Source organism: Mixophyes fleayi, chromosome 9 (genome assembly GCF_038048845.1).
Source record: "Mixophyes fleayi isolate aMixFle1 chromosome 9, aMixFle1.hap1, whole genome shotgun sequence".
Lineage (NCBI taxonomy): Eukaryota > Metazoa > Chordata > Amphibia > Anura > Limnodynastidae > Mixophyes > Mixophyes fleayi.
This window is the reverse complement of record NC_134410.1, coordinates 36,647,418-36,673,642: the sequence shown is the minus strand read 5'-3', so window position 1 is coordinate 36,673,642 and position 26,225 is coordinate 36,647,418. Positions and strand designations below refer to the sequence as shown.

Below are 26,225 nucleotides of genomic sequence, written 5' to 3'. Positions count from 1 at the left end.
CTACTGGACTCGCTGCTCTAGAGGAATGAAGGCGAGCACGTTGGACATATCTAGTTCAGCGTAAACCCTTCAGTTATGTCATGTTTTTATTACTCGGCTCGGTAATACAAAACTATTGAAATATATTAATGTCAACTATTGGCTTTATTAGTTGTTGTCAATTAAAGGTTTTAACATGTTATGTGTGACTGTCATTGCTGTATGTGGGAATCTGCTGTGTGACTATATTACCAGGGGGTGCAGGAAATAGTTTAAAAGTCTGTAACCATTGCACACAGTGACTACTACTGAGTGCGCAATTCCAGCATTGTAGGAAGCCTTGCTGTTTCTTTGCCAGCTCATCTATGTTTTCCACTTTAAAATGTCCTCGGAGGGAGGTGTGTGCTGGAGGACAAATCGGGAGCTGCAATGTCTGCGAATACGACTTCTGATTGGTCCTCCTGCTCGCACTCTCTTCCTCTGCAGTGTCGCACTGTCCTAGTTTTTCTGTGGGGGGCTGTGAGTCAAATCACAGTTACCCCTCAGGGCATCGGTGAATGGCGCCCATCCTTGGAATATAAATACATTTTTCACCCCACCTGGGAGTGCAGCTTTAAAAACAAGAATTGACCAGAGAACAGTTCCTCTTTGCGGGCACTGCAGCCTTCATAAGAAGCTTTTTTTGGAAGATCACTGTTTTTCTTTTTAATCCTAATCTTCAACTGAATGCCTGCCCTCTCCTGGTGCTAGATTTACTAAACTGCGGGTTTGAAAATGTGGAGATGTTGCCTATAGCAACCAATCAGATTATAGCTGTCATTTTGTAGAAGGTACTAAATAAATGACAGCTAGATTCTGATTGGTTGCTATAGGCAACATCTCCACTTGTTGAAACCCAGAGTTTAGTAAATATACCCCCTGGTGTCTAAACATGAGAGAGGGCCGTGTGGAGTATGGTCAAGAGTTTGCAGGATCCTTTCAGTGCAGAACAGCATCCTCACCCCTAAACATTAGGAAATTATTATAATGTTGCAGGACTAAATTAGAATAGTCTTGCAACATAACAGCCCTATGCTACAAACTCCATATCTGGTATATACACTGGAAAGTGTGCCACCATTGTACAGTGTTATCTAGAAGACTGTCAGCTTACCAAGAGGAAACTGTTTCACCCAGCAAAACTTCATGGTAAAACCTTGCACAGCAGCAGAAGTGGTTGGAGAAGTGAGTAAATCGTACATTTTAATAAAGTTTTAAACGTTTATTTTATTTGGGTAATGGATAAAAAAAAATCACCCTCTATTTTTTCTATCCTAATTCATTCTACACAGTGTCTCCACCGAAGATTGTGTATAAAATAATTATAGTACTGTTCCAGTTTTACTAGAAATGTATGTGATTCATTATTAGGATCAGGTTAGTTGAATGGTTTTGGATTTTGTGTTGGACTTTATCTAGAAACAATAGCAGTAATCATTCTTCTTTTTACAGGAAACGCATCCAGATCATAAAGATCTTCTCAGAGTCACTGCATCATTCAAGGCGCTTGTGGTAGGTTGTGTCTGCTGTCAGAAGCAGAGTGTATATATTTAGTGACAGTAAGCAGAGTGAATCACACCGAACATTTCGCCATTTGCATAGAGTGAAACAGAATTGGATGTAATCTTCTGGTTAAAGGGGATGCCCGAGTAATACACAAAAAAATCCCCAACCCCTTCCTCTAGTAGTTTTATAATTCAATGTATACTTACCCTTTGTACTATGTTTGTGAATTCAGTCCTGACCTCTATTTCTACCTTACTGAATGTTTCCCAGTTCTCAACTTCTCAACTCCTATTGAAACCCCCCTCCCATCCTGCTTACCCAGTCACCTCTATATTACTGTGTTGCTCTCTATTGTATGGTAACACCATATAACATATGATAGTAATGTAGAAATATCTGGACAGCACTAGGAAGCGCTCTAAACCATTCAAATATTTGCTCAAAGAATGAATGGCTGTACGGGTTGCAGAGAGAGCTGTCCGCATTGGACGTGCCAATCTAAGGATCGTTTTAGAACCTTAGATTGCAAAATGAGTTTATTCATAGGGGAGAATTCAATTGGGCGCGTTACTGCCGAAAGTAACGTGACCTGTGCACTATTACTGTTACTACGGTAATAGTGCACATTATTACTGTTAGTATGGTCATTTTTAACACGTATTAACTGTAATAGAGCGCAGGCTGCATGACTTTTGCCAGTAACGATTTAATTTAATTCCCCCCCCCATAGAAAGCAATGGTGTTATAGTTTTTTGATACACCTCATCATTTTTCTAATCTTTTGCTTTCATTGTCTAACTTTCTCTAGACAGATACTTCTTGGGGGTATATTTACTAAACTGTGGGGTTGAAAAAGTGGAGGTGTTGTCTATAGCAACCAGATTCTAGCTGTCATTTTATGGAATGTACTACATAAATGATAGCTAAAATCTGATTGGTTGCCATGGGCAACATCTACACTTTTTTAAACCCGCAGTTTCGTAAATCTAGCCCTAAGTCTTATTGGTTGCTGTGGCTCAGTGCACACTTTACACCTAAATACAGTAAATGAACCATTAGGATTCAAAGTTGAGCGCTCCGGCAACATAAAAGCTATAGTAGGGCAAGCTGTAAATATCTTTGTATGTTCATGATTATTTATATAGAACAGCCAATGTATGGAGGATTCAAACAATATTGAACAATTGCAAATACAGTAAGTGCTGAGGGTTTATGATGGAGCAGAAAGAGGATTAGAGGTATGTGGTAACATTATACGTTACTGAGGGAGCCAGGGAGTTATGTAAATGCTAACTGGCCTCAGTTGCAAAGTGGCTTCTTAACCTTATCACTAGTGCTGAGCGACAGGATACATTTGTGTGGCCAAATTGGAACACATCTTTCAGTTGTGTGGTCATTAGATTGAGGCATATACAGGCAGATCGGGTAAATGACTGGAGAACGCTGTTCTGATGTCCTACTTGTCCTGAGTCGTGGACAATTTCAGGAACTTGCAGTCAGATAAATTGACCCAGGCTGATTGGGCTCATCAGGTGATTGGGAATCTGCTCGCCCTGAAAGCATTGGTGGATTCTGGGTTTTGTTTTACTGAGAAATCATATATGTCCTGGAAAACGACTGACCCAGCATGAATGATGCATTTAGTCCCAACCTTACTGCGTGACTAAGGGTTTCATATAAAGGTTGTGTGGGAGGGTTTCCTTCCCCTCCTGCTATACCTTGTGTAAGTTATGTATACCATATTAACTCATAAGGTGAAAATTCCCTCATGTGCGAAGGGTTAATATAAGATGGAAAGATGCGACACATACATTATTATTATTATTATTATTATTATTATTCATTTTTATTTAGAAGGCGCCACAAGGCATCCGCGGCGCCGTACAGGGACAAACAAATTACAATACAAGGTGAGACAGCACAGTACAGTAAACAATAAGCACAGTAACTCAGTAAGCTCAATGCACAGCTAGAGAGGGCTGGGAAGGGGGAGGGAGGATCCGCAAACGACGGGGCCCAAGAAGGAGGGCGCGGATGACAGGGAGACCCCCAGGGGGGAAAAGGGAGCGAGAGTGGATGTGGGGTGGAGGACCCTCGAGGAGAAGGGCTAAGTAGCTGGAGAGCAGAGTTAGAAGTGGTGGAAACAGGAGGGGAGATGGCCCTGCTCAGAGGAGCGTACAATCTAAGGGGAGGGGTGGACAGACAGAGAGACGCAGGGGAAAGAGGGATACATGTAGATTTATACATCCAGTGTCTGCTGCATTGAGTAACTTCAGAAATCTAGTTTGCCCATGTGTCATTTATTTCCTAAATGTAAATTCCAAAAGCTATTTTGAAGATACTGTAAAAATTATATACAACTTTTATATTTTAAAATGTTACCTGGCGTAAGGAACGCCACTGATTTTAATCACTACACATCTGTAGGTGGCTGGTAACCTTTAAAAGTGTAAAATGTTTCATATTGTTTCTAAACTTGAAGGTGAATTTCTTTGGAATGGGGCTGCAAACTCTGCTACTCTTGTTGTGGAAGTAACTAGCAACATGATGTATTTCAGGGGGCTTGTTTTAATCCCACTTGCTGCACCATATGAAACCTAAATGAGCCCTTGTTTTAAAAGTGCAAGCAGGAATGCACCCTAATAACCCAGTCTAATGGTTCCCTCCAAGGCACTTATCTGTCCTGGGGCTAATGCTAATTTACACTCTGTAATGTGCGTATTGTCGCTAACCAATAACGATTGTCGAACCTCGATTTGTGTTTCCAACGCACAAAGATTTATTCGTAATAAGTGGAAAAAATATGCTCAAGCGATGTAATAGTAAATACAGCCGTTACTTAACGCAGGCGCTCTGGATCCAGTGCAGTCATTCAATCCTGAAGTCTGGGGACAAGAAGTCTGCCCTCTGGATCACAAGCTGCTGCTTATATACACAATCAAGTACAGTAATACAATGAAGATGGTATGGCTTGCATCTATTGGTCCGGGTCTCAGGAATGTCCAAGGGGTCGTCAATCATTGGCTGGTTCATCCTAAGGAATCCAAAGGAGGGGGTCATCTCTGCAGGGGGTATGCTCTGCTCTTCCCGCCAGAATTCCTTGGTCTTAAGTAGTTCATAATTCCCTATCATTCATAACTTGCGTATGCACTCTGCGATTCCCTCGCAGAGCGCACCAAACAGTAGGATATGTAACAAGGTTCATTATGATACCACTCATGATGTTATTCCTTTAACCCGTTCTGTGTATTCCACTAATATGCATGTAACTCTGATATAACATATAAATACTACTATATTTCGACATAACTGACTATGTGTTGCAACTACCAATAATGTGTACTATTTTATAAGTATGCGTGTTTGTGCGAATGTATGGTAAAAGACCAATTACTGTTGCTGCCACGTGTAGTGGATGAGTACGCCCTTTCACGCCGTAGCGTGCCCTTGTACGTCATAGCGTACCGTACGCATCTCTTCAGACAAAGACAACCAAGTTTGCTAGACTTTAATTGAAATGACTTTATCCAATTTACTGACTTCGACAGTTCCACCCTTTGATAGTGTAATAAACTATCACCCAATCACCGTTTCAAGTTCAGGATTATACAATACTTCTTCACAGACCATGATCTCGGTATCTGGTACCACTCTTTCAGTCTCTTTCTCAGTGTTACTCTTATGAGACCGTTTTCCACACTTCAACACAGTAGGAACACATTTGACAACTAAACCAATTGCTAAGATGACACCCAGTATAAGGAGAAGGAGCTTACCTACACTCGCAATCATTTCCTGTACCCACTTCCCCAGACCGGAGAACCATTTTGCTGGGTTCTACCATGAGAACCAACCCGCCACCTTTTCCCCGACCTCATATAACGAAGAATTATGGCTCTTTCGAAATTCCCATTTCAGCTGCAAAATTTCATCCATCTTCCGGTCTATAACCTCTTTAGGGTCTTCCGTATTATTAGTAATGTACGTGCAACATTTGACACCGAACTGGGTGGCCAGTGTCACACAGTACCCACCAGTAATGGAGGTGAGATAATTTAGTACCAGTCTATGTTGCACCAACTCCTTCTTGTACGCTTGTAGCTCCCTTCCAGTATACCTGAAAGTGTCATCATACATCTCGGTGATATTATCTATTAATTTAGCTAGGTCTTGGATATATTTAAAGTTTAATGTTCCCCGAGCAGTCCTGGTGAGATCTAGAGCAACCATAACTTGGAAACCAGCAGTTTCACTAATCAATTTTGTAGCTATGGGTTCCTCACCAGGAATCATATTTCTCTTGCCACGGTGTTCATACTGTGTGTGTATGTATGGTGGTGATGTAGTCTTGTGAATATCTACCATTTCTTCATGAGTAATAGTCATGATTTCAGGAACCAGTTTAGCTAAGAAACACAAGCCCTTGGAACTCGGAGTCACCCAGGAATAAGCTTTCCTCCCACAAACAAAATACACATCATCAGGGAGAACATAAGGAACAGTATGCCCATGAATTATATCACACAGAGTTTTGATAAAACTACCCATGCCTAGTGTCTCCATCTGCTCTAGACACGTGTCGGCATTAATGATATTTTCACATTTATCTGTAGATACTTTTCCAATAGATACCTTCTTATGTTTGGTTATACGCCCTAACTTGTGACTTCCAACAGCATTCCTGCCTAGTAGTGACCTTGTGAGTCTCTCTCTAAAATGAGTGTGGCGAGCCATTGTCTGATCTGATAGGTCAGCCTCCCAATTCTCCAGGCGCTTTGCATGAGATATGTTTAGGCACAGCAACGATCTGCCTATGGAGTATTGTCGAAGCGTCAGACTAGGGGACCTAGTGTTATTGTACCTCCCTTCTATGGGCCTCCCACCCCTTAATTCGAGTACTTCGGATATGTTTAGCGGGAATGGCACTAGTCCTATGTTATGCTGCCCTTGAGGCACGTGAGAGCACACCCAACACTCAGTTTGGTTTAGCACCTTACCCACCAGGGAGTGATAATCCTCCAAAGGATGCCCGCCTATATTCAGAGTACTGGGGGACTGGCATCGTTGGATGCATCTCTCGTCAACTAGGGAGTTGCAGAACTTGCAGATACAATACTCATCAGACAATAGCCCCTCACACTGCCTCCGAGTTCCTGAGCTAGCAGACCTTTTCATAACCCCTGGACCAAGTTTGATAATGGGCTGCTCAGGATATCCTATTAACTTTTCTTCGGCCTCTATTTCATCCGTATCACTCCCAGAACTCTCCTCCGTCCTCCATCCTCCTTCACAAAAATAGAATGTCCTAGAAAAAGTAAAAACAAGGAAAATCCTGGAACAAAAGAAAAACAAAAACCGCCACTCCATCGCTGGAAAGATAGTTCTGAGGCAACGTCTCTGGTTCAGGTGTCTCAACTGCAGGCTTTAGGTCTCCCGGAACAGGCTCACAAGTGACAGCTCTATGTCGTCGGTCTGAGCCTTGTCTTGCACTTTCTCCGGATTATGGACTCTCCTGCAGTGGGTGGAATGGACCCAAGTGTCTCTCTCTGCAACCTTCAGTGATGTAGTACTGGTCAGCAGCACTTGGTACGGGCCTTCCCAACGGTCTGTTAAACAACCTGAACGTAAGAAATTGCGGATCATAACATAGTCTCCAGGTTCAACATCATGACAGTTCGTCTCTGGCATACCAGGCGACAGCATTTTTAGTTTTTGTTGTTGTTGTTTCAGCTGTCTACTCATTCTTATAAGATATTGTACAGTCACTTCATTATTACACTTTAAGTCGTCTTGTGGACTCACGATCAAATGAGGTTGTCGTCCGAACAGTATCTCAAAGGGGGACAGATTAAGAGGAGGTCTAGGAGTGGTTCGAATGCTGTGGAGGACCAACGGCAAAGCCTCAGGCCATGCCAACCCAGTTTCAGCCATTATCTTACCTAGTTTGTTCTTGATAGTACCGTTTACTCTCTCCACCTTACCACTGGCTTGTGGTCGGTAAGGGGTGTGAAGTCTGCTACTGATTCCCATGAGTTTACACATATTTTGGAAGACATCACCAGTAAAATGGGTACCCCTATCACTTTCAATGATTCTAGGGATACCGAACCTACACACAAAGTCTTGTACAATTTTCTTTGCAGTGAACACAGCAGTATTAGTGGCTGCCGGATATGCTTCTACCCAACCGGAAAACACATCAATACACACTAACACATACTTTAGATTCCTGCACGGTGGTAGTTGGATATAGTCAATTTGTATTACCTGAAAAGGTCCGTCTGTAGGAGGGATGTGGGATGGCTCAGTTGGAATAGTTTTCCCAACATTTTTCCTCAAACAAGTAAGACATGACATTGCTTTCTTACCAGCTTGAGAGGAAAATCCGGGAGCACACCAGTATGCTCTCACCAGTTTGCACATACCTTCTTTACCCAGGTGAGTCAGGCCGTGTGCTGCTTCAGCCAGGCTTGGATAGTATGTTCGGGGAGCTACAGGCTTACCTTGTCCATCCCTCCAGAGTCCTGAGGACTCTTGGCCACATCCCTTCGCCTTCCAGACCGCCTTCTCCTGCAGGGAACACAAATCTTGCATTTCAATTAATTTCTGCGTGTCTAATGTCTGAAAAACCATCATAGTCTCGGTCGATACAGTCATAGGTTGCCCAGCTGCCCATTTAGCAGCTTCGTCTGCCCTGTTGTTGCCCAATGACACTGGGTCTTCTTCAAAGGTATGGGCTTTGCACTTTATGACGGCTACTGTTCTGGGTAACTGTATCGCTGTCAGAAGTCCTTTTATGTGTTGTGAGTGTGCCACTGGTGTACCTGCTGCTGTCGTAAAGTTTCTAAGACGCCAAAGGGCCCCAAAATCATGCACTACCCCGAAGGCGTACCTAGAGTCAGTATATATGTTGGCTGATTTACCCTCTGCCAATTCACACGCTCTCCTTAGTGCTACTAGTTCCGCCACCTGGGCTGAGTGAGGTGGACCAAGGGGTTCAGCTTCTACCACATCCTGATCGTCTACAACAGCGTAACCAGTACATAGCTCTCCTGTCTCTGTCTGTCTATGGCAACTTCCGTCTGTATAAAACGTAAAATCTACATTTTCTAAGGGGGTGTCACGTATGTCGGGCCTTGCAGTAAAGGTCTGATTCAGGTGTTCCATACAGTCATGCGTGTCAGTATTCTTGCCTAACTCATCATCAACCAGGGTCTCCTCACCTCCCACCCTTTGTGTCTCTTGAGACACATACGGAAGGTATGTAGCTGGATTTAGGGTGCTACATCGTTTGATGGTGATGTTTGAGGGGGCCATCAGGGCTAGTTCCCACTTTGTGAATCTAGCTGAAGAAACATGTCTGGTTTGGGCTGAATTTAACAGAGCTGATACAGCATGGGGTGTATAGATGGTTGAATTATGTCCTAATACTACATCCTCACTCTTACTTACTAGAAGGGCCGTTGCTGCTACACTTCTAAGACATGTTGGGAGTGACCTTGCCACATTGTCTAATTGTGCACTGTAGTATGCTACCGGTCTGCTAGCGTCACCATGTTTCTGTGTGAGGACACCTGCTGCACAGCCATCAGCTTCTGTACAAAACAGCTCAAAAGGCTTTTCATAAGCAGGTATTCCCAATGCAGGTGCTCTTGTCAGACTATCTTTAAGATTAAAGAACGCTTGCTCTGACTCTTCTGTGTGTACGACACGTTCTGGTTTTGAGGAAGAGACTAGCTCCTGCAATGGTAATGCTAGAATAGAAAAACCTGGGATCCAGGACCTACAGTATCCACACATCCCCAAGAAAGTACGAATCTGCTTCTGGCTCTGCGGCAGGGTCATGTGTTGTATGGCCTCAATTCTGTCGGTTGTCAGGTGTCTTAGCCCCTTAGTGAGGCAGTGTCCTAAGTATTTGACCTTAGTCTGACATGGCTGTAATTTATCCTTTGCCACCTTGTGCCCTGTTTGTGAAAGATGAAGCAACAACAATTTAGTATCATGTAAACATGACATAAAAGAATCAGAGCACAACAACAAATCGTCCACATATTGAATTAGAACAGACCCATTGTGGGGTTGAAAGGATTGCAAACAGTCATGTAAGGCTTGGGAGAAAATACTGGGGCTGTCAATGAACCCCTGGGGTAGTCTGGTCCATGTGTATTGCACTCCCCTGTAGGAGAATGCAAAAAGGTATTGGCAGTCAGGGTGAAGAGGGACTGAAAAGAAAGCAGAACATAGATCAATGACAGTAAAATGACTGGCAGACGGTGGAATCTGCATGAGGATGACAGCTGGATTCGGCACTACGGGGAATTGGCTCTCAACAACTTTGTTAATTCCCCTTAAGTCCTGGACTAATCTATAGCCCCTCCCCCCACTCTTCTTCACAGGGAAAATGGGACTATTTGCTGTACTGGCTGTACGAATTAAAATCCCTTGTTGTAACAGCCTCTCAATAACAGGATATACCCCTAGTTCCACCTCTGGTTTTAATGGATACTGTGGGATTTTTGGAGCTATCCTACCACTTTTTAGATTGACCATGACAGGGGCTACGTTTGCCATCAGTCCAGTGTCCTGTCCATCTCTGGTCCATAGGGAACCTGGTATTTCCAGCAACATCCCCTTTACTTGAGATGGACTTTGTTCTATAACAGGAGAGTGTAACATTAACCTTGGAGGGGTGTCCAATATGTCCTGTACCTCATGTGCAACCTTCTCGCATATATCTAGGAACACACCATCTGAAGTACAGTATATGACACATCCCATTTTACATAACAAGTCTCTCCCTAGCAAGTTAGTAGGAGCCGCTGCAGCCAAGAGAAACGAATGCTTAGTATGCAGAGGCCCGATAGTAACTTCGGCGGGTTTAGTTAGAGGATAATGTAACACTTTTCCCGTCACCCCCATAGCTGGAATAGTTTTGCTGGTCACCTGTAGATTGAAAGGAGAGGTTATCACAGATCGGGCCGCCCCTGTATCTACAAGAAAAGTTTGTTTCCTGCCAGCTATGTCAACTATCATTGTTGGTTCTTCACTCTGACTCTCAGTTAACCTCACTGGCTGTAGACTACAGGTATGACCTGACCCCTAGCGCTGACTATTGATTTCCCGCGCAGCATTTGCTGCCGTAATATGTGCGGGTAGATGTGAGTCTTCTAGTCTATGTGAATCCTTTCTTGGAGGATATCTATGTGACCCACCCTTATGTGTATTGGGTCTTTCTTTATTACAATCTCTAACGTAATGTCCTTCCTCGTTACAGTTGAAACACCTGATCACTTTAGGTTTCCTGTTATATGGGTTGTATGCTGGTGGTCGTGTATGCACCCCTTCTAGAGCCTGTATACTTACCGTCATTAACCTATCACTTTTCTCTTCCCTTTTTCTAAAAAGGTTCTTGTCATGCTCCACAGCAGACTCCCTAAGGAAGTCTACCGTGACGCCTCTCCAATTAGGTAATGTGGTTTGTACTCTCGTCTTTAAATTTTCCCTAAGGCCATCCATCAGTACCCCTACAGCTACCTCTCTGTGATGTGGGTCCTCACTTATGTTGGATATCCCAGTAAATCGTGCAATCGCTGTTATAGCTCTAGCAAAGTAATCTGAGGCAGTTTCACTATCTTTTTGTTTAATGGTGAAAATCTTACTCCAATTTACTACTACTGGAAAACAGATGGCTAAGTGTTTGACAATTTGTTCTATATTCCGTTGGTTAATCTCATCAGTCAGGGTGTCATCTTCCTCCAACAAACAATCTCCAATAAATTTTTGTATGTTAGTATTGGGAGGAAGACACGCCCTCAACACTACCCGCCAATCCTTACTGGTTGGTTCATGAGCATTCCCTAAGTCTTTAACAAATTTCTGACATTTAGCTAACTCTTTTCTAGGATCTGGGAATTCAGTCATAATGGAACGTAATTCTGATCTAGTCCAGGGACAATGCATTGTAACATTTCTTAAAGGAACTATACCATCCTTATCTGGTTTCCCATTGGGAACTGATATTGTGCGGACCGGGAACACACCCTCTGGTACACTAACTTCAGGGGACGCTACAGGATTTACAGGCCCTAGATTTAGAACACTTTCACTCCTAGTGATCACGCTACTCTCACCTATCTCAGCCATTTTCTCATACTTGCGCTGAGCCTCTAGTACATTAACAGCATGGGCAATGGCCGAAATCACAGTGGGTTCATCTTCGTTTTCAGATACACTTGATTGAAACTGATTTAAAACAGGGTACAACTTAGTAATTTTTCTATTTTCAGTTTTAACAACGGCTGTACTTACCCCTCCCGCCACATAAGGTGGCGGGGGCGCGCTTGCGCTGAGTTCGCCACGCTTCTCAATGGTTACATCCGCCTTGCGCGCGCTTTTCGCCACGCCTATTTCCGGTTTGCATTCGCTGCTCTGCCACGTGTTACCTTCCATTTGCCACAATTTTAAACAATCATTATGTCTATTTCTCTTTTTCGTTGACTTGATCAACCATATTTTATCTTTTACAGTATTCAGTACCTCTGCATTAAAACTCCCTATTGTTGGGAAAGGCCTATCACAAGCTTTGGTCATCCCGACCCACGTGTCACAATACACAGTTGCATATGCACCATACTTCTTACACATGAGAAACCTCGCTGAACCAATAGGGCCTTCCTTAGGCAGTACACTGACCATCTCTAGCGTATGCTTAGCACCCATGTTGAACAATATACCTTCTACCCGGAACACAGACACACCGCAATGCTCTGTTCCTTCCGGCCAAATGTGAAATACAGACACACCGCAATGCTCTGTTCTTTCCACCTAATAATTTCAACTCTGTTGCTATACTCACCGCTAGAGATCTATACTCCTCGGTGAACGTATTTCCTTTAGCCGCGTTCACTCGCTTTTCTCGCCCCTGGCGAGGATCCCTAATACAGAAATATCACTGTGGGCCCCAAGGGCTATCAGCTCCTCGATACCCTGGCTAAACCACAAAATCTGCTGAGTTTATTATCGCTGGGAGCACAAAGTCGATACAATCAACCTGCATTTCCAGTATAATTCCTCCTAGCTGCTTCACCAATTCGCACTAACGGTGCGACCGGATCGCACTGCCTACCAATACTAATTATTAGCAAACCTTGCGATCTATTGGTAGCGCTTTGCGAAAACCCAGTTTTCGCATTCGGTATACCTGCCCTGTATACCGTCCTTCAGTTGGGCAATCCGCCTCGTCAGACAGCAACTGAGCACCTCAACAATAAAACAGTGTATCTACGTTACAACATCACACACTATACACCTTTTCTGCGCAGAAAATCAAAAGTTCCCAACAATAGTAATAATGTCTCAGAGGCTTTCACAAGTAATTATACTATGCATGTATAATAACTATCAAAACGATTGTTTAACCACGTGGCAAGTTTACCGGAAGTTCGCGTACGCACAGCAGGAAGTACACATACGCTAAACAATGCAATACAGTTAAAACGCACAATGACAGAAAAAAGAAACAGTTTTCTCTTTTGTCCCTAGGTTCTAGTTAGCGTGCCCTAGATAATGCAAAACGGACATTCGGTTTCACAACACAGAGTAAAATTCAGGTTTTGAACACAATGCGTTCTTACCCGTTTATGACGCGTCTCCACCCTTTGTTGAGGAACCGAAATCCGTTGGTCTTGCGTATCATCGGCAACGAAACCTCCAAAGCTCACGAGCCCCCAAATTGTAATGTGCGTATTGTCGCTAACCAATAACGATTGTCGAACCTCGATTTGTGTTTCCAACGCACAAAGATTTATTCGTAATAAGTGGAAAAAATATGCTCAAGCGATGTAATAGTAAATACAGCCGTTACTTAACGCAGGCGCTCTGGATCCAGTGCAGTCATTCAATCCTGAAGTCTGGGGACAAGAAGTCTGCCCTCTGGATCACAAGCTGCTGCTTATATACACAATCAAGTACAGTAATACAATGAAGATGGTATGGCTTGCATCTATTGGTCCGGGTCTCAGGAATGTCCAAGGGGTCGTCAATCATTGGCTGGTTCATCCTAAGGAATCCAAAGGAGGGGGTCATCTCTGCAGGGGGTATGCTCTGCTCTTCCCGCCAGAATTCCTTGGTCTTAAGTAGTTCATAATTCCCTATCATTCATAACTTGCGTATGCACTCTGCGATTCCCTCGCAGAGCGCACCAAACAGTAGGATATGTAACAAGGTTCATTATGATACCACTCATGATGTTATTCCTTTAACCCGTTCTGTGTATTCCACTAATATGCATGTAACTCTGATATAACATATAAATACTACTATATTTCGACATAACTGACTATGTGTTGCAACTACCAATAATGTGTACTATTTTATAAGTATGCGTGTTTGTGCGAATGTATGGTAAAAGACCAATTACTGTTGCTGCCACGTGTAGTGGATGAGTACGCCCTTTCACGCCGTAGCGTGCCCTTGTACGTCATAGCGTACCGTACGCATCTTTTCAGACAAAGACAACCAAGTTTGCTAGACTTTAATTGAAATGACTTTATCCAATTTACTGACTTCGACAACTCACAAATACCACCAGAAAAAATTGCGTATTTACGCCCATATGGTTAGTCGTATATATCGCAAGATTCATCCAGCTCTGCACCTGTAGCATATGTGAAAGGGTTTATGTCAGGCATATATAGACCCACATACGCATACACGCAACAAAGTCATAAGCATAAGAAAAAGGTTTTTTGATAGTAAAAAACACATTTGCTGTTAGGCTTGATATAACACAGCAGGATATAATATTCCTTTTCACGTACATATGAAAATGGCAAAAAAATATTTTTAGAATACGCCCACAACATCCTTTGATTATATGCACAAACAACGAAGAAAACACCTATCGGCTTCAGATGTGAATTCACAATCAGCCAATCAAAAGAGGTTAGCTAGTGCTGGTGACTGACATCACCATCATTTGCACCTGCAACAAGCGCATTGGCTTTAACAGGAGTGTCTGCGTGTCTGTCCAGGTCTGCATCGGTTCGCACTTATGCAAACACGGCCTTGATGCACTCACCATTTACCTCCCCTGATGCAAACATGTTCAAGTATAGAAGCCTGCAACTCTACATATGCACCCAGCTTTTTAAGTGGGCGTGCGCAGTGCAAATTTGTGGATTTTACACTGTGCAAATGGGTGTATGTCCAAATCGGCATCAGGCCCTTTGTCTAGCTGTGAATTTATAGCATTCTCTGAAGGACAATGTTTATTTGTTGTATCATTTATTTAGGAACCACTCCCATTATATATACTTAACTTGTAATATTGTAGAAATGTAGATTTAGGTTACTCTGACTCCCAGTAAAGTAAGGTTAGTTTATTTTTGTTTTATTCTCAAACTGAGAAAATAAATATATATATATATATATATATATATATATATATGTATATATATATATAATTTTATTTTTCTTATCCCCGCTGGCACCAAGAGGGGTTGCCCCTTGTGTGTGAAGAGATGGATTCTCTAGTGTTTCAGTACAACCACAACGGCAGCTTAGTTGCTGCATTGAGCTCACAGGCAGAAAGACGAGCGTGTTTCTCAGAAAACAGGAGCACTGGAAAGTGTGATGTTAAACAGAAACAGGGTATTTAGACGTTTGCTGCTATTAATGATCTTCAGATGGCAGTGCAGCTTCTGTGGGTTTTTCTTCCTAGCTAGCAGTATACAAATCACTTACTTTGTGCTTTTTGGAAACAATATATGTATTGTGTATTTTCAGTTAACGGGAGTTTTAGAAGAAAAAAAATATAACCCGTTCTATTGATCCATTTGTTTGTTGATATGTAATCACTCTTCAGTGGTAAACCTCTAATTTAAATGTATTCCATTAGAGTGTAAGCTTTTTCATGATCAACGACAATAATAATTCCACAGTACAATGCATTATGGAGTCCGTGAAGAGAAAAACTTAGTAATTAGAAATACCTCATAGAACGTCTTGTTTAGTCTTTGTTCTGTTAGAGGAATCCACTTTCAGTTGGTAGTTTAATAAGAATTGTAATGTCAAGCCCCTCCATGTCCAGGAGGTCTATTCACTGGAACAATCTAAGCGGCAAATAAGCAAGGTCGCATCACCACTAACGGGCTCAGCTTCATTTGTTGAGAACTATATAATTGGTCTTCTGCGTTTGTATGTCAAGTGAAATGCACGCAAGAGCATATCCAGGGGCATCAATCATTATTTATCTTTTAAATAATTAGAAAATAGGTTGAGGCAAAAAATATATCTTGGTATCCTTTTAAACACTCTTGTTTAGAAGGACTAAACTAAATAATGTAGATATAAAAATAAGGGAAATAGTACAAGATTCCTCACTTTAGAGAACACATTTCCACTGCTGTAGGGTCCACTCGAGTTGACGTTCGTCATTGCACATCTGAGGCTTATGTGCAGCTACTCGGACATGGAAACCAATCCATGAAACCCTTGACAAATCGTTCTTGTGTTGATGTTGCTTCCAGAGGCAGTTTGACACTCTGTAGTGAGTGTTGCAGCAGTGAGAGCATTTTTACAGCCACTTTGAAAGTCACTGAGCCCTTCAGTACAGCCCATTCTATTGCTTATGTTTGACAATGGAGATTGCATGACTGTATACTTGGTTTTACGCACCACTTAGCAATGGGTGTGACTGAAATGGCAAAAAAACGCAATAGGAGCTTGTGTGTATATGTATAGCTATATATACAGTATGTGTGTGTATATAGTCATTATTATTTTCGTAGATTTGTATGGTGCCACAGGGCTTTGTAATAAGGAAAACAGGACATACAAGGTAGATAAAATAAATGCAGACATGAAACCAAAGGGTTTCATGTCTGCTGAAGCGTAGCGTGGAGATCGGGACAGCTGTGAGGGTACATTAGCGAATGGTGTGAATAGTATTGGGGATAAGGTTAGCTCCAAAAAGAAGATGGGTTTTCAAAGAGCATCTAAAAAGATTTGAAGACTGTGGGAAAGTCTGATTGAGCATGGTAGGGAATTCCATAATTGAGGAGCAGCACGGGAGAAGTTTTGTAGGCGGGAGTGAGAGGTGGTTACCAGAGACGAGACAAGGCGCAGGTCAGAGGTAGATCTAAGAGTGTGAGAGGGAGAGTAGTTTGATATGCGTTTTGAGATGTATAAGGAAGTGTTGTTGTTGAGGGCTTTGTAGATGAGCGTGAGTAATTTGAATTGGATTCTGGAGGACACGGGGTAAGTGTAGGAATTTGCAAAGTAGTGGAGCGGTGAGAGAGGAAGATCAGTCTTGCAGTAGCGTTTAGGATGGATTGACATGGGGGGGATACATTGGTGAGGGCAAGGCCAGATAGCATGAGGTTGCAGTAGTAAAGACGGAAGATGATGAGAGAATGGGTAAGAGCTTTAGTAGCATGTTGAGTAAGAAAAGTGCGTATTCTCGCAATGGTTTTTAAAGTCATTCATTTTGAACAGAAATTGTTTTGCATATCCAATAAGAAATTTGATATCATACCTAATCATATGTTTTTAGAAAATAAATCAAAGCTGAAGTCCGTCAAACTACTAGTTAGTGACCTGAAATAAACGTATTCCTTCTTTATGAAAACTACTTTGAAAGATCTTTGTCGGCACAATAAGCACATCAGTGTTGCTCTGTCAATGCATGTCTAGGAAGGTGCTGACGCTAGCACTGGTCTCTTTGCACTTAATACTTGAAGAAGCGGAAACAAAGTCATATGCAGTTGCTTCTCAGCACCCAACTAACCTTATTGTACACTGTATTTTTAAAGGTTAGTTTCACATTTGGAAACCTTTATTTTTCTTAAATCTTAAATGCCTCAGACTCAGACTCTGAGGGGCATTTTAGGTAATAGTGTCCTACCTGTGTTCTTAACTTTGTAAGATACATTTTTATTTGGAGTGTATCTTGTGATTTCCTGATCTTCTATGTTTACTTTTGCTGTCTGAAGTGACATTACAAATGTTGTCTAGCGCAGATTAAAACAGTGATGTTGGTTGCATGACCATCCGTAAACTCTCAGTGCACGAAAGTATATCACTGGAAGTATAAAACACAGTGGCTTCAGGTGTCTGGCGAATTCCGTCGTTAGAATGCTTTCTTCAGCCTTTTAAACGGTTGGCGCTGGCAGACAGCATGTAAACATGGACGATTATGCAGAGTATAGATACACTCTCTAGATCTTAAAGTAACACATACAGGTAGAGATCTTGTAACCTTAAATAATGTATGACATCATTCTTTTAGTAAACTACTATAGTGTATGTTATGTTATTGCTGTGTTACATTTATCTGCACAATGTTACCTCATGATGACTCTATGAATATTGGCAATGATATAACAGAAAGGTACACATTAAATGGGCACTGTGTTTCAAACGCCTAACATACAATTTGCAGCACCATGCATCAGTCATCATAGCATACAGTGCTCAGGGAGCCACAATGTGATTATTGCATTCCGTGATGTCAATCACATGCACCGTAAATAACCTTTAAATAGTTTTCTCAGAATTATTATTTTTTTTATATTTTTTAGCACAATGACCCAAAATATGAAATTTTGCATTGCCCACATATGTACCTCTATTTGTTGTCAGAGCTCAGACAAGTAATTCACAGCTAGAGATGTTACCAGAATGCCTGGATCTGGGTTCAGTTTTACAGAGTGATTTGTTCAATGTGGATCAGACAATAACCAGACAGTCTGATCCGTACATATGACAATCCACTCCAATATTGATATCTTGTCTTATTGATCCAACACAAGATGCAATTTTTAGCCAATTAGGTCTAAAGTGACGTGTATTTGCACCTTCCACATGTATGATACTGTAATGATCAGTATTATGTACTTATTAGTAAGCAGCATTATACATCTGTCTGCTCTCCCGCCTGCTTTAGGCTCAGTCACAGGACCTGCGGAAGAGAAAACAGCTGGAGCTACATATTCTCTCTGAACCCATCCAGTGCTGGGAAGGAGAAGACATTAAAACACTGGGAAGTGTTGTGTATATGTCACAGATTATGGCACAGTGCGGAGCAAGTGAGGTACGTGACAGATATCGGACATTGCTGCACTGACAGGCAGGGCCTGTTTATTGAACAATTGCCTGTTTCTTCCAGACTAACTGTATCTTTCTTTTCTAATTAAGGAAAAAGAGGAGAGATATTTTATGCTGTTTCCCAGTGCACTTTTAATGCTGTCTGCAAGTCCGCGGATGAGCGGCTTCATTTACCAGGTATTCTATAAAAATGCTCTTTTGTTATACTTGCAATACATAAACGTGTATTCTGACATCCTGCCTTTGGTAAAAGAACAGACTAGTAAAGGGAGAAGGTGGGGAGAGGGGCGCCGATTAGTGTAGTAATATTGGTAATTTAGACCAATAACAAGTAATTAGAAGTATTATGCGTACCCGGAGTAGGTGAACGACAGGCACAACGGTATAGAAATCTCTTGTCGCCGTAATACCAACAATGCTGGAGTTTGATAGCTCTGATGTATGGGTACCGAAAGAGAAGGAACAGAAAAACCAAAGATAGTGTAGTAATTCTTTGCAATTTAAGTAACAAGAAAGCACCTTATGTGCGTACCAGATGTAAAAGAACATAAGGCTTATGTGAATTGGATCTGGTGTGATGCTGATATCCACGGTAACTATATATCTGTTTTTCGCTTTAAGCAGGTAGTTACAATGATCTCCCCCCGCACCGCATGTAGTCCTATTCAGCCAACCCCTGAGACCCTCCCCAGCTCCTGTGCTGTTCTATTCCACGGGGGAGCCAGCACCTGTCTCGCGCAGCCTCACTGAGAGCAGGCTCCGGCATCCCCTCCTAATTCTGGTGTCAGTCTGGGGTCTGTGCTACTGTCGGTGTGCCACACCATTGCTTTTGGCACAAATTAAGCCCTGTTTATGAACAATATAGATACGTTTTTGAATAAAATAAATAACTCCCTTTGATTCATATTATAAATTGTTCTCCATGGTTCTTTCTTTATAACTTTCCATATATACTTCTGCTTGGCTACCCCGATTTAAAGGGCTACTCAGCGGGTTCCTCATTTTGTAAATCTATTTCCCTTGTACTAAATAGCCATCTGATTAAATGGTCCCTATTTACCCATGCTGCCCTCTTGATGACACAAGTGCCAGATGCATGAATCGCCTAGTGCTTGTATCACCAAAGTCTTGTATATGTACATTATTATGTAATATGTAACATGAGATTGTGAGATCTTGAATCCGATTGGAAGACAGGAGCCTAACTGACAGCTATATATAAATGAGTTAAATAGAGGTGAAGAATCTTCAGAAGTCTGCAGGGCCAACAAAGGGCCTGTACTAATTATCTAATGCATTATTATGTAGCTAAGGCATTAAAAGGTCCTCTGTAAAGTTATTTGGTTGACTGGATGTGATTGCTGTGAATATATATATATATTTATATTTTCTTTTCAAGGGGCCAGTACGTGATATTCAGTAAGGCGCAGTTGTTCTCCAGACTGTTCTAAAGGCAGGGAATGGTGTTAGATCTAAACCAGAGGACTGGTTTTGTCTCATATAAAATCCCCCTTTGTAGTTAGTCCAGGAAGCACTAATTATTTCCATCTTCTATATAGCAATAGATTGTGGGATAAATATATATCTCTTTAGTAAGCATTATAAAACACTTGTCCCAACTAAGCGCTAATCATAAACATTATTGTAGGGAAAAATCACATGCTGCATATCTCTGTATTCCAAGGCGTTGTGATTTTGCACAATGGCCACGTGTGACATGTAAGTTACAAATAAGTGTTTTACAGTTGCAGCTCTAGGAATTGAATGTAATAGCCTGCACACCGTATTATTTCCAGCAGTGTTATAAGGCTACATGTGCATATTTTTTTTTTTTCTTTTAAAGGGCAAATTACCACTAACTGGAATGTCGGTAGTTAAGCTGGAGGACAGTGAGACATGTAACCATGCTTTTGAGATAGCAGGTGAGTTGTCTTTTGGTTCTGAAAGTTTCCTTATTATTTCATTAGGTGATTTAAGAGTAGCTGAAATGCAAGTTGTTGTTTTTTTTTTGTAACATACACATAATATGACTCAAACATTCACATTTATTATTTTATTGTTATTTCTATAATATCTACATATTACACAGAAGTTTACAGTGAATATGTAATCATTCACAATATTCCCTAACATGTACATACACACACACACACACAAGTGTTAATGTATGGGAGTAAACCCACGCTAACACAGGGAACACATGAAAACTCCATACAAACAGGGCCCTGATCAGAATGGAACTCATAGCCCCAGCGATTTGTTGACCTCCGATATGTATTTACATAACTTGACATGGAACAAAGCAGGCATGTAAACATGTAATATGACGTTACAGGCAGATATGCATTTCTGCTGAAACAAATATTAAAATTCAATGCAAGAACGATCAGTTCAAAATAGCAACCCGTTGGCAATAAACGTCCACTCGGGTAATAGGAGCCACCAGTCATGTTAAGCAGATTAACGGTACATAGCCATTGGCATTTGAAGTATGCCTTTTACATGCATTTTAACGCCTTAGAAAGCAAGTAAGTGCATGTAACACTACAAATCACTGTTTGAATTGTGTATTTTTTATTTGTGTTGCATTAGTGTTTTTCGGAACACTCATTGTTCCATTTTCATGTATTTGCCCCTTTTTGCACTTTGTAACTATGCATTGATTTCTAAAACATTAGTGAAATCGCATATCAGACGTGTCTCGATCATGTTTGTATTTCTCTGCCTTATTTTCTAATGATTTTAATTAGTGTTAAAAGGAATGGATTTCAAACACTAGTAGATATGTACTCTTGCAGTAGTTGGCTGGATATTGCCGTGGGCTGCCATGTGCAACAGGGGCAAGCACATCTAATTGGTAGCTAAAGCTGGTCCTTTGTGGCTTTGCTTGTTAGTAACCACCTTCCAAAATATACTTTATGTTCTCTTTGTTTCTTTGTGTGAAAACTGTTTTGTTTTTCTGTTCTGCTTTGAAAACAGATAATTGTAGTGTAATATCTTATTTAATAAACTGGCAAAAATCTGCTCTTCACTGCTGAGGGTAAATGTATCAAGCTGCCAGTTTTCAGTGGTTTTGAAAAGTAGAGATTATTATTATTATTATTGTTTATTTGTAGGGCGCCACAAGGTTTCTGCAGCGCCGCACATAGTACAAACAGTAGACTATACAGTAGACTATACAGGGTAGAACAGTACAGAACAATAAACACACAGTACCAGTACTTCAGAAACTCCGGGAGGGCAGATACAGTAAAGGCGGAGCAGAAGAACAGGTATGGAGACTGGAGGGAAGAGGGCCCTGCTCATTCGAGCTTACATCCTAAGGGAGGGTAAATAAAGTCAGGCACAAAAGGGAGCCAGTGAATCAAAGGGGAGAGAGATGAGGGGTCAAGGGAGGATGAGCAGAAGAGATGAGAGGTTAAATGGATGGTTGGTAGGCATTGAGAAATTTAGAGATCTCCACTTTTCCAATCCAACAGAAACTCACAGCTTGATACATTTACCCCCCTGGTTTGTGTTTGTTGTTTTATATACTTAAAAAAGGAAGTTGTATAAAAAAAAAGATTTATGACCTTTGTTTGTAGTAGTTTTTGTATAATGATTATGATCTTTGTAGCAGTCATTCCTTTATCAGAGATGTGCAGACAGCTTTGGCTGGTCCACACAATGTGTGCACCTTTCCAGGAGTAAAGAGATCTCCTAAAACTGACGAATTACAGACTTAGGACATACACAAATGTTGTCCCTATTATACTGACTTCCGATTAGATTTGATGGGACATTCATTTAACCAATCTGTTTGCTAGAACTGATTCTGTATTCACTGGAGAAAGCGACAGTCTCATCCCTCAGTGAATCACATTTTGTGACCAGAGTTATCTGAGACAAATATTCTCAGAAGTCAATAGGAACGTGGAGGAATAAAAGCATTATGCGCAGTAGGTGGTGGATAGAGGGACATTGTCACGTTGGTGTAAGGGGCTGCACAGCCAACGGCTGCAAAACAGCAGCAGAGGAAAACTCTTCCCCAGGGAATAATGAACGTGATGCTCTATAAATCAAATATCTTAATTAGTATCCAATCTACAATTACAAAAATTTAGAGGCAAACGTCAAATCTTTAAACCAAATGTAGAATATTTCATTACAGTAAATATTTGTAAGTGTTGAAAACTTGTATTTGGCCTATAATTTTGTGTGTGTTGTAATATAATGTATTCTATTCCAATTCAGGACCTATGATAGAACGCATTGTGGTCCACTGTAGCAATAGTCAGGACTGTCAAGACTGGCTTGATCATCTGTACCGGCTAACCAAGGCCCCTGGCTCACACACCTCTTTGTGTAAGACAACATCATGGACAAGTCACTCGGTAAGTTCCGAATACTTGTAGTATTAACCCCTAACAAGTCTTATTTAGGGAAGTGTTGTTATTGGAAATTGGATGCAAAAAGTGTTTCAAGCTGACTTGGTTGATAACCGTCGGTGAACTTACTGGGCAGTAAAAATTTAGTGGAAGTTTCATTTGTTAGTAAGAATAAAACGGGTTAGTAAAAGTTTGCCATCCTCAGAACATTGCTTTATTGCCTATGGAAGTATCAGACTGGTGATTTTGAGACACTGTAAGCTTTCTACTTATTTGTTTTTCTTTCACTTTTGGAGAAATTTTTGTAAAATCTAAAAATGTATCATTTAAATATGATGTGTGTCAGTAAATGTTTAAAAATTTTCAGTACAATTGTTGGACAGGCAATCTATCTACGTGAATGTGTCCTTTTTCATTATAATAGGTTTCATTATAAACAAGGCTTAAGCTGGGGTTTAGCATTAAATTTGCATTAAAGGCTGTTTTTATATACAAGGCGTCCCCAACAATGTGCTAATAGCACAAATGTGCAGTAACTAAGCATTAGCTTTAATTAGTCTAGTGCAGTGATGATGGGCAACAGACAACCCACGGGCCACCACTGGTCCAACAAGCTTTTACCTGCGGCCCCCAGGCACTTTTAGGTTTATCCTCTGTTCTCAATGCTGTGGAATAAGCCTGAGCTGGAACCTCCACATCCCCTAATGAACATGATGGGGATAGCGGCTTCCGGTCATGTGACTGCACATGACAGGAAGCGGGAGTGCAGATCGGAGGAGGAGCCACATGAACCTCCATCTACCTCTGCAGAACCGTGATTCTTGAATCCTGACTGACTAACAAAGTGAGAGTGCTTTTGGGACAGGGTGGTATTATTTAGTGGTGACCATTTGGTGAGTGACAGCAATCTCACTCCATGATAGTGCTGAATCTGCAGCAAACCACAGGATGTGATGACATACCATGTACTGCGCAAGGAACACGTCCATTAAGGCTTCTGTCTTAGTCACCCTAATGTCATTGCTTTTTGGAGTTTGAGTGGAAGAGTTTCAGTATTTTCCTTACATTTTAGATCTATGGTGTTTAAGTGTAAAGCCTTAATTGGACATGATAAACCATAAAGTTTTTTTTAGCCTATGGAAAATATAAATATATATATTTCAAGTAAATTGTTTCACCTCTAAGTTCACAGACAGAAAAAATCCAGTGCCATCTCATCACACGTATTCAGTAATCCCCCAAGGTCCCCTGGAACCTGCCAAAATCTATAAAACCTGGACTCTGAGTTGTTTGCGGCCGGGTCCCCCACTCAGATTCTCGGCTGCACTTGTCTATAAAGAGGTAAGCAGGTTTACAACCTCTGACATTACTGGATATCTTAGACATTTTATATGTATCTGTTGTTATTGTTGAGCACCTTCGAACAGTTTTGTTTAACTAGCAAACAGCTTTCCCAATTTATACTGCTGTCAGTTTTAATGAGTTGCAAAAAGAGAGAGAGAGAGTAGCTTTCACACCCTGACCAAAATCACAAAGTATTGTTATATATACGTGGTCTGTTTTTATGTAAAATCAACCATATTCTATGTCTCTATTTTTTAACATTTTCTGTAGTCATACTCAGGGAACTGGATTTAAAAGTAAAGGCTTTCTTGTATGAAAGTTGTGATTGGCCAGTTAGAAACAGCATTTGAAGACTTGCAGTGTTTTTATTGGCTGCTACCACTGACATTTGTGCTTCTTATTGGCTAGAAGAACAGTCAAGCACAGAGACTTAAGACATCATTTGCACACTCACCACACCAGTGAAAATAGCATTTGAACAGAAACTAATGCAAATTTCACACCGTTGGATATATATATATATAGTTGGATATTCGAATAATCCAAATAGATGTGGAAATCCCTATAGAAATGAGCTTCATATAGTAAACCACAAAAATTGCCAGGACAGAAAATGTTGTTTTTGCTGATCATTCATTATTAGCATGTTTGAATGGTAATTATAACTGCACATGTTGTTGGCTATGTACAACTAGAAAACAGTGCTTGAAGGTCAACAGAGATGTGCATTTATTTTTGCTTAGTGTGTTTTGTATAATAGCTGACATCACACACTTCATTTTATGAACAGTGTCAGACTTCCTGTCTGTAACTACAATATGCTGCCTTGCAGTGTGACTATATGTTACGGTTATATAATTACAGGGAACCTCAGTGTACTGGGGCAAGCCAGAAGTTCTTAAACCTTTTTGATTGTTTGCGGCCTAGAGTTACTGTGTCTCATATGATAAAGCGCCACTCTATTCAAGCCCACATAGCCACAAACCAAATGCACTTAAAATGAAACCAGCTTTGTGCCCTGTATCAGTCAGCACTAATGGGAAATTAGCTACAACTAATTACTACTAGGCTGCAGGGTGTGATTTTGGATGAAATGCCCCACTTGCTAGTTTTTCTAAATTAGACCGACTCTGCTCAACTATGTGCATCTCACGTTCCTTGTGCTCTGGGGGGATCCTCACATGTATAGCATATTTCCTTTATGAAAGTTGAATTTAGTAATAAATTTTTAAATGAGTTCTCAACTTTTGAACAACCCCTCACTTGAACACCCCCCTCCCCCATTTGTAGCCAATAGGGGGAGAGTTACCTGCAGCTGGTGGTTTATTCTTATTTATTGAATAGGACTGGACATATTTAGACTACCTTCTCTGTGAGCTGCAGTGGTTCCATTTACATAAAAAATGCAGTCCAGATACTGACTGCAGGTACTATTGGGTGCCAATCTGGAAGTTGCATGAAGGCTGGGGGGGGTAATGAGAGAAGAGCATTTGTCCAAAAGTATATAACCCTTGTAAGTATTTTCACACTTTGCATGATGGCACTTTTGCAGTGTTCACAGTTTGTTCTCTCGTGAGCTCAGTAACAGAATGATCAATCACTTACACTCCAGCTGTTGCTGGTTTTATAGCTGCGAACCAGCGCATTTCGCAATAACAGAACATCTAAATACAACATGCCAATACAACAATGCTAATTCCAGGTTCTAAGCTAGCTGCCTAGTTTTGTTTTTTTGACGTACAGTAATAAAGCCTGAGCATCCACAAGTTTGTAGTTTTTCATAGAGTTTTTATAATTCAGATTGGCACAGATGAATTTGCAGTCTGGCAGCACAGGAAGACAGTTGAACAGTCTATGTGTCAGGCATGTTTATTTGCACACCAC

At 41.2% G+C, this 26,225-nt stretch overlaps 1 protein-coding gene across 1 annotated transcript in view; it reads left to right on the top strand.

Annotated features, from left to right (window-relative positions):
* ARHGEF6 (Rac/Cdc42 guanine nucleotide exchange factor 6) overlaps positions 1 to 26,225 on the top strand; it is a 76,115-nt gene that overhangs the window by 33,718 nt on the left and 16,172 nt on the right. Inside the window, exons 11-16 of the mRNA XM_075187296.1 lie at positions 1,471 to 1,530; positions 18,470 to 18,616; positions 18,721 to 18,807; positions 20,474 to 20,552; positions 22,864 to 23,003; positions 24,183 to 24,338. Coding sequence (XP_075043397.1) covers positions 1,471 to 1,530; positions 18,470 to 18,616; positions 18,721 to 18,807; positions 20,474 to 20,552; positions 22,864 to 23,003; positions 24,183 to 24,338 — 669 coding nt within the window. The remainder of the gene's footprint in view (positions 1 to 1,470; positions 1,531 to 18,469; positions 18,617 to 18,720; positions 18,808 to 20,473; positions 20,553 to 22,863; positions 23,004 to 24,182; positions 24,339 to 26,225) is intronic.